At 44.3% G+C, this 9184-nt stretch overlaps 1 protein-coding gene across 1 annotated transcript; it reads right to left on the bottom strand.

Moving 5' to 3' along the window:
* Positions 1–3970: 3970 nt before the first annotated feature.
* On the bottom strand, positions 3971–5753 carry LOC109760392 (high-affinity nitrate transporter 2.1-like). The gene has a single exon (XM_020319224.2). The coding sequence runs from the start codon at positions 5614–5616 to the stop codon at positions 4090–4092; it is 1527 nt and encodes a 508-aa protein (XP_020174813.1). The 5' UTR covers positions 5617–5753; the 3' UTR covers positions 3971–4089.
* Positions 5754–9184: the final 3431 nt, after the last annotated feature.

Raw genomic sequence — 9184 nt, forward strand, 5'->3', positions numbered from 1 at the left:
AAAAAGCTAAAAATTGAAAAAAAAAATCGGTTCCAAAACTAGTAAAAAAAACAGTACTCGGATTGGGATTTGCCCCTATTCCATATGTGCTAAACATATAACAGCATTATATGCTTTACTTCAGTACAAAGAAAGTGGATATATATTTAAGAGCATGTTTTGCTATGTGGCGGAACAGTCATTGAAGCTTAATAAACCACCAGGTTTACCGGTTTTCCTTTTTGCCCGGTCCGACGATCCACCAGACTTAGCTATTCCCTGTTTCTATGGCAGATAGTCCGGTCCGGATTAAAAAGTTATGCTCTTAAGCAAGCAAGGGGACCATTCTATCTTTCTCTGGAAAAGACTTTTCTCTCTGTTTTCTACTAATTATAACAAAGGTTCTACAGTTAAGTAATGAAAAACAAAAAAAACAAAGAAAAAGAGACTATGGGCTCATGTTATTTTATCATGATGTAGAATTAATGGAGGTCGATCAATGCATGCTAATTTTCTGGATATCATTGCAGTTTAGGTGTATGCATGTATGTGTTTGCAACGGAAGCTGAACTAAGGTTTGCACATATATACATGTCTATCAAATCATACAGATGAATGTACACCACTCTGTTCTAATATTGAGAGATCATTGAACACCTCGTCAAACAAACAAACCTTTCAGATCAACTTGTAAATTTATTTTTACATTGTTTTTCTTTTGAGAATATTCGCATTGTTGTCCTAAAATCTTGCAGTATTGGCAAATATCAAGATCGTGTTCTTTTAATTGACAATAGCACAATGGCTTACCGGAAGACCAAAGCAGACTTCTTGTGTGAAGGTTGTGCCACCTCTTGATTGTTGCCTCCACGATCAAGCAAGCTTCTGGTAACGGTCATGGGGACGGAACGTGATGTGCCGGCAAGCCGCAAACATCAGAAAGATTAGAAAATGAAGCAAAGAGGCAAGATGCATCAATTTGGAAAGGCAGAAGCATATGCACAGCTGAAAAGCATGGACGTAGTCGGTGACGTGGATCGCTCCAGGATTAATCAGTGTGCCCGTGCATCGTATACGTATGCATCCAGCCGCCGGAATTTGCTTCTCCTGCTTCATCCTAGCTTCATCTACGTTAGTTTGTCAGGGGCAAAAGCACCAGCCAGCAGCACAAATCGGGGGCCAGCTTTGGGCGCTGCCTTGACACTTATCAGAAAGCCCTTGGTGACTTGAATCGGGAGGATCCCCATACCAGGGCGTGGGGCACTTTTTTTTCAATCTATATGCTTCATCAACGGCTACAAATATATTATGTTTTAATCTGATGGACGTAATTTCTTAATTTTTAGGATTAACCTGGAGCGTCGTATGGTGCTTCCAATTAGTAAATATAAGATTTTGTAAAAAACCCTTCTTGCAACAAAAGACACGCATGTGAGGTTCATGGTTCATCGACCGTTGCAGCAACGTGGATGGTCTGCCCCTACTACTACGACACTCCTCCATGCATACCGTCCAAACGCGGAGATGACGCGGAGAATCAAGACCTATCCCAACAACAGGTTGCATTTGTATATGATCACCAGTGCATTTGTATATGATCTCTATCTTACACAGCAAGCGTACGGTGGTTGCTACGGAAGCGTACGGGGTGCATTATTCTAAGCAGCTAAACATGGATTCTGGCCGTACATGCATTGATCACCAGTGCACCAAAGTCCAAGCTTCATTTGTTGGTGTTAGGACGCCACCACCGTAAGTGCGTTTCAATTTTCAAACAATCTCACGTATGCCAAATTGACCAAATTAATTTATTCGTACTACCTGTCCATGTTTGTGAAAACGAACGGCAGTGGGCTTTTCAAATTAATGGTGTGACGCCTTCCATGTCTTAAGGCGTCACCGCCACGTACTACAAATAAAATTATGGTGAAAAGGTCACTTCCAGCGAAAAGAGGACAACGTTGTGTCTTCGCTAAGACAAAATTAAGCGTCGGCATGAAGTGACGTTTAGTTACTTAGTGGACATTTGCTTTCGCTTACGAAGCTTGTGTATCTTTCTTAACTAGATACGGGGATTCTAACGCGGAGATTACGCGGAGACGGGGTGTCTCCTCTTGAAACTTATAGGGATGCAAACCAAAAATGTTTTTGGATTGACAAGCTATATAACATATGATCAAGATTGTTGAGTGCACAACATGGTTATTTTTCAGGACCGTCGACTATGCCACAAGCGTCTGAAAAGAAAAAAAAAAAACAGTGTCAATCAGTTTCTTCACAGCCGCCCGATTGAGATCTAAGTGTTATCCTACCTTTTTCCTCCTCTAAGTTGCCGCTTCGTTGCCGGCTCTGGGTCGTTCCTGCTCAAGGCATTGCGGGTGTCCCGTACCTCGCTAGCGCTCACTGCAGCGGCGCCGCCGCCTTCGGCCTGGACCTCTAGGCAGAATCCACTAAAGGTTTCAAAATTTTGACTCCGGTGCTAAATAGGAAAAACGTTATTTCTCACTCCAAAGATAGCGTGTACTTGTATGCTACTCCACTACGATTTGACCCCCTGAAAGTTAGGAGCTGATGCAAGTTTGGTGAGCGCTAATTATAGTTACAGGTATAAGTTCCTTTGTTTGTGTGGCACTTTTCTCTCCGTAGGTTTATACTTCGTCTGGTTCACAAGATGAAACGACTGATATCTTGGAAAAGAGTCCATTGAGACTCATTGACTGCGTAATAGCATATGTTGTGCAAATTCTGATGCATTTCTGTGCACACGTCTGATTTTCCATACCTTGTGGGCTACCGTCAATCCTGCTTTTGCGCGCTAATTCGTAGCGTCTAATTAAAGTACTTCTTCCACGGTACAGAAGTTTGAAGACTCTGCACAAAGAGTTGACCCTACGGCTGCGTACACATGCAAGATCGGAGTACGGTAGTTGCTATATATGCGAGCTAGTATATGATATGCTATTCTGGCTGCGAACATCGATTGATGGGTGATCTATAGCCTGAGATCTCATAACTGTTTTGTTTTTTTGTTTTGGAGAGCTCGTTAGTTAGACAAAGCAATTAATCGCTCATTAAGCAACCGGGTTTAGATGAGCGCCTTGTAACGTGCCTGGGTATCAGGACACGCAAGCGAAAGAGATGATCGTAGACGCATCTTTTGATGAGTTTGAAAGACCGTACGAATTCGTGGTCCCAAGTCCTAAGCCTCTATTAGTTGGCATCAACTCATCAATTACCACTCCCTCCGTCTCATAATATAAGAGCGTTTTTTACACGAGGGAGTATCTACTTGCACAACTCTAGTCTAGATATATACGACTGGGGGTCTAGAAGAAGAATATAAATGTTTCGCATCAAATATAAACACTAAATCGCCCCTGGCATTGCGGCCGTACGCATGCAAGATCATCGGGTACGGAGTAGGGTGGTTGCTTATTTTCTGGCTTTTTTGCATCGATCATCATCGATAAGCTAAAGTCTGACCCTAGCTACTCCATGCTTTTTCTGGTCTTATTTCAGCATGTAGCCGATTGTTCTAGCTAGCTACATAACCAGCAGGTTGCGAAAACGATTGCTAGCAACAAATATGTTTAGTTGTCTGCATGTCCTCTTCGTCGCTCGCCAGCTGCATGCTACCGGATCGGACAAGTAGTTGGAGGACAAGGACAAGGCCAAGTTATACTCTAACAGTTATGCTACAACATGTACGGAGCGCCAGTACCTTCCGAGGAAGTCACAAGCACAAGTTATACTAGCGAGCTTATATCTGTAAGCCACCGTCGCATCATCTTCCTTTTTTTAATTAGCAAAAGTACTAGTAGTACAATACAATGTTGAAAATGAAGGAGACACGTTCCGAGGAAGATGAAGGCACGATACATTTTCTCATATATCTCATCATGTCCTAACATATTACAAGACTGTAATTACAGACAATATCCCTCCTCCAGGGGATGGGTAAGCGCCCACAAAGTCACGTGGCGTGGAAAATCACACCGTCTTAATAGGGCACCACACACCTAGGCCCCAGGGGGACGTACACGTACATATGCAGTGTATATACATACGCATATATACGTGTACCGTAGGGAGGTAAAAAAACGTTGAGTCTTATACTTGCTGGGGCGTGTCGTGAGATGGGGTGGCAGGAACGGCGAGGATGGCGTTGCGTCTGCCACGCTCGGAGACGCTGTTCTCGGCAAACTTAATGCCCGCGTTGTGGAGGCCCTTGCTCTTCTCCTCCTCCGTCCACTCGGCGGCATAATATTCCTCCTCGGTGGCACCAGCGGTGGGTGGGAGGAGCATGGATCCCCACTGCGGGAAGTGCACAAGCGCGACAGGGAGGGTGCACGCCATGACCATGATCCCCATGTACTGGAGCCCTTTGCCGGTGGAGTACTGCGACGACGTGAAGAAGAGGAACTGTGTAAGGCCGCCGCCCACATTACCGCCCGCGCCGCTCATGCCGGAGATGAGGCCGAGGGAGCGCCGAGAGACGAAGGGGATGACACCGTAGACGGCACCACACGCTGCCTCGACACAGATAGAGTAGAGGACCATGCAGGTGATTGAGGTGGGAAGGGTAGTTGCGCGACCGAGACAGAGGCAGAAGGCTCCGCCGGCGGTCTGGAGGATCCAGATGTTCCAGAGGCGGGCGCGCATGCCGAAGTACCGGGCACCAAGGTCGGAGAGGTAGCCACCCATGGGGCGCGCGAAGACATTGGCCAAGCCAAAGCACGCGGCTATGGTGCCAGCAGCCCGAAGGTCGAGGTGGAAGCTGTCGTAGTAGTACTCGGCGATCACGTTGTTGGTGGTGAGCTCGACGCCCATGCAATAGCCATAGATGAAGACGAAGATCCACGTGCGGTAGTTGGTGACAGCGCCACGCAGAACATTGGAGAACTTATCCTTGTTCATGTCTCCATTCTTCTGCAGGCTCCTCAAGTTGCCATCAGGAAGGTCTTGACCCATGGTGAGCACGAGTAACCCCATCACTACCAACATCATTCCTGGTACGAAGTAGGCGAGGCGCCATGCAGTGAAAGGCGTTGCACCACATGCCAAAATGGCATCGAAGACGAGAGGCATGATGAGTTGTGTGGCACCGCCACCCATGTCTCCCCACCCCGCCGTCAAGCCGCCAACAGTCCCGATGATCTTGCTGTTAAACATGGTGCTCACCCAGTACTGGCATGACACAAAGGTGGCAAGTGAGACTCCAATGAGGAAGCGGATAGTGATGTATCCGCTAGGACCATCGATGACGGACATGCAAAACACCGCTGGTGCCGAGAGCATGACGAGGAATGCACATCCGTATCGCGGGCCTAGAAGATCGCAGATGGCACCCATGGCCAGCCTTGAGAAGATGGCGCCGGATACAGAGGCGACCCCGGCGTTGCCGATGTCGGCTTTTGTGAGGTTGAGGTTGTCGCGAATGATGGGGATGAGCGGCGCGGCAGCGAAGGTGGAGACAACGCAGGTGAAGAAGGACATCCATCCAAGATGGAAGGCGCGCATGTGTGGGTTGCCGAAGGAGAAAATCTTGATGGACTTGGCCTTGTGCTCAGAGTCCACCGGCAGCAAGAAGTTGATGGGCGCTGGGGTGGTGGGAGTGGAGGCGACCTCCATTTCCATATCCTCTTGTGCAGAGGGAGAAAAGCTTCTTCTTCCTTGGTCCTTGGAGCTCTCAGGGCTGCAATGTGCTCTGAGAGACAAGTGCTTAGCTAGCTAACTCTCTACTTTGTAATGGTTGTGTTTGTGCTCGAAACGATGAGAAGGATGCATGTATTTATAGCATGCTTGAACCACTTCAGTTTGGCATATTCTTTGGCATATACTCCAGGCGTTTCCTTTTGTCTAGATCGTTCCAATATTCCATTAATTTTTCTTTGATCTTCAAATTAATGCCCACCATTACTCCATTAGTTATATGTTTGACGTTCTCCTCTGTTTCTTAATTTGTGAGATCGTCAAACTAATGAAGAGATTCACAAGGATCGTGCATCTGTCTTGTTGAACTTATCAGGGCTTCCAAGCTACTTATATGCAGTGGCAGGGCATTAACTGTTGCAAGTACGTACAGGAGCGTGCAAAAGAGTTGACACTAGCTGTAGGGTTTATTCGATCTGACTGCAAAACTTGCAGGTTGAGATATTCCGGAAAAGCACTCGATCCTACGCTAAGTACAAATTAACAGTTGACTCTAGGTAGCTGCAGAGCTAGCTGTAGTCTGTAGGTTACAGTATCCCTGATTAATTACTTCTGACACCATAGTTAACGCGTCATTAGGCTGCTAACTGGTACTCTCTCTCTCTCTCTCTCTGTGTGTGTGTGTGTGTGTGTGTGTGTGTGTGTGTGTGTGTGTGTGTTTACTAGCTGCCTATTTTATGGGATAATTTCCAGTGGAAACATTATGAAGAAAGCCAATGAAAATCTGCACAGAACTATCTCTAAAAGCTTTAGGACATTCCACAAAAATACAATATGTTGTTAAGTTCATGTTACATAAACATGTTACGTTTCAAGTTCAAACATAAGACTATTCACAAAAATGTTCAAACTTAAATTAATTTGGGCAGTATGGAAAAAAATCAGTAATGAATAGTGACAAACATGAGTAAATAAAGTAGATGACTATCAATATCCGGTCTGTTGCTGCGCCTATCATTCAGGAAATTGGGGAGTTAGCTGCTGTTTTTGCTTCTTTTTCTGTTCAGCATATTAAGAGATCTAAAAATGTTCCTGCTGATATTTGTGCGAAGCGTGCTAGCACTTTGGCAAGAACGGATAGTTGGCTAGATATAAGCCCTAGCTTCCTAGCTCCTAGCTTGTTGGTGGATTGTAATCGGATGTTGATTTCATAATAAAGCTCACATAGTTCAATGCAAAATAAAGTAGGTGACTATCATATTTAATTTAATTTTTGCATGCGTCCATAATAAATATTATTTTAGATTTGCAATTTCATGTACTTATTAAACATCGTCTTCCTAACCGACTTTATCAGTGATACATTTCCTATAAGAAAGATGCTTCTCAATTTACTTATTGAACACTTTAAGAGCACGCTACATACCATTCCGTCCTAATTTGTCGGCGCCATAATTTACTTGGCTCCAACTCTTTACAGCTTTCTTTTGGGCAAACTTTTTTTCATGGTGTCATGAAAACCGTGCAATGAGTTGACCGTGGAGAAATATTTAGCCTTGATGTTGCAGTTGCACATGCAGGAGCTGGTGGCAGCAATATTCTTGGCATGTACTACCTCCATCCTAGTTTATTTGTTCCCTTCGTAATTTATGCCAAATTTTGACCAAATATTTTACTAACAAAATCTTAATGCATGTCAACAAAAATTATATCGTTAGACTCGTATTTGAAGATAGTTTCCATTGATATAATTTTCAGCGACATGCATGAACATTTTTAGTTAAATTTATGATCAAAATTTGGCACAAAAAAAAATAAGGATCAATAAACCAGGACGTAGGTAGTACTATATTATCTCACCTAATCAAGATCAGGGCTAGTTTAAGGTTTATGACAGCCCTAAACAAATTAAGATCGGGACTAGTTGACCAAAGTTAATTAACCAGTGCTATTTGTACATGATGGACGGTTGGTGAAACCAAAGGCTAGCTATACAAATCTCTTTGTTAATTGTTTCTTTCATGTGTGTGCCTTGTGCGTTTTTTAATCAACGGAGCGTAAGTGACAATTACTTGCAAGTAATTGCGATTTCACAAGGACCTTGATATGTGCCCATACGTTGAACTTGTCAGCTGGGTTGCCAAGCTACTTATACCGTACCTATGATGAGCTTATATATGATCGGTAGACTAAATGCATAGCATGTAGGAGTATGTGGGAAGGTGTGCACGAAGCTAGCTATAGAGTTGCAATCCAAACATATAACTCCAATGTACTACACGATAACACGTCCAGGTACAACCAAGGCCGTTCGACAGATGGAAGAGTTGACTCTCCATCCATTAGCAAAAACACTAGCCCAGGCGTTGCACATGCAATGGTACGGATCAGTGTTGCTGCCTCGTCATCGACCCATCGGCGTTATGCATGTCGATCGATCGAGATCTATGTAGAGATCATGTGATCTCCGACGCATTAAATAGTTGGCATGTCGATCGATTGAGATCTATGTAGAGATCAACAAGATCGTTGTGTATTTCCTTTCAGGATTATCAGGAAACTAGTCAGCACGACGTGTTGCATGTGTTGCACGTCGCCAAGCTAGCAGAGTATAAGTAAAATTTGGTAGCTTCCCGTACGTTGTGTAGAAGTAGTTTCCATGTATATGTACCAAATAAAAGTAGTGTACTAGTATAGCTAGAAGCACTACTAATAACTGGCACTGCCTGTTCCTTAGTCGGCCAAAGTGCAGTAGCTAGCGGTAACTAATTAATTACCCAGGTGGAGAAAAATGAGCGCCAAAACAAAGAAGAGAAAACCGTACCAAGAGTTGACTCCCAAAACACCGGCACATGCAACTGTATGGTGGACGGGTCCTCGTCATCACTGTCCTCAAAAGTCAGGCTCTTGTTCATTAACTAACTTATCGGGCTGCTGAACCACTTATACGAGATAAGCTATATATTTGAGCGCGACACGTTAAGTTCATTGCCGTCGGCTCAAACTTCATAGAGTTGACCCCGCACGGCCGCGGTGCAATATTCCAGACGTACTTTGTCGTTTGCCAACTGCAAAAGCCATGCAAGATTTAGAATGGACTAGTTGCAAGGGTTGCACATGCAAAGGCACGTTGGTGTCCGCAGATCAGTTATTAGTTGACATCGAGCAGAAACCATCTAGAGTCTTGAATCAATGATATGTGTAATTGTTTTGTTTCAAGAAAAAGACTCATTATATATGTTGCTCATCGTCTCCATACAACGTTTGGATAAATACCATGGCTAGACCCACGCGTCACAATGAGCGCCATACCGTGGTTAGAGAGCCATCTATGTTTTTCGCAGTGTGGATCCTCAAGTTTTTTTTTCAAAAATGGTGGTTTTCGGTAACAAACGCTCAATTTTGGTTGGTTTATGCTATTAATTCGGACGGAGTACAATGCATCTGGAAAGAATCTGCAAAAAAATGAAATTATGAATAAGGTGCTCGGTAGTTGCCCACGGAGCATTTTAATTTCCCTGGCAGTGGGAACGTACGGGTAGTTGGGAGGGAA

The sequence above is a fragment of the Aegilops tauschii genome, chromosome 6, assembly GCF_002575655.3.
Source record: "Aegilops tauschii subsp. strangulata cultivar AL8/78 chromosome 6, Aet v6.0, whole genome shotgun sequence".
NCBI lineage: Eukaryota > Viridiplantae > Streptophyta > Magnoliopsida > Poales > Poaceae > Aegilops > Aegilops tauschii.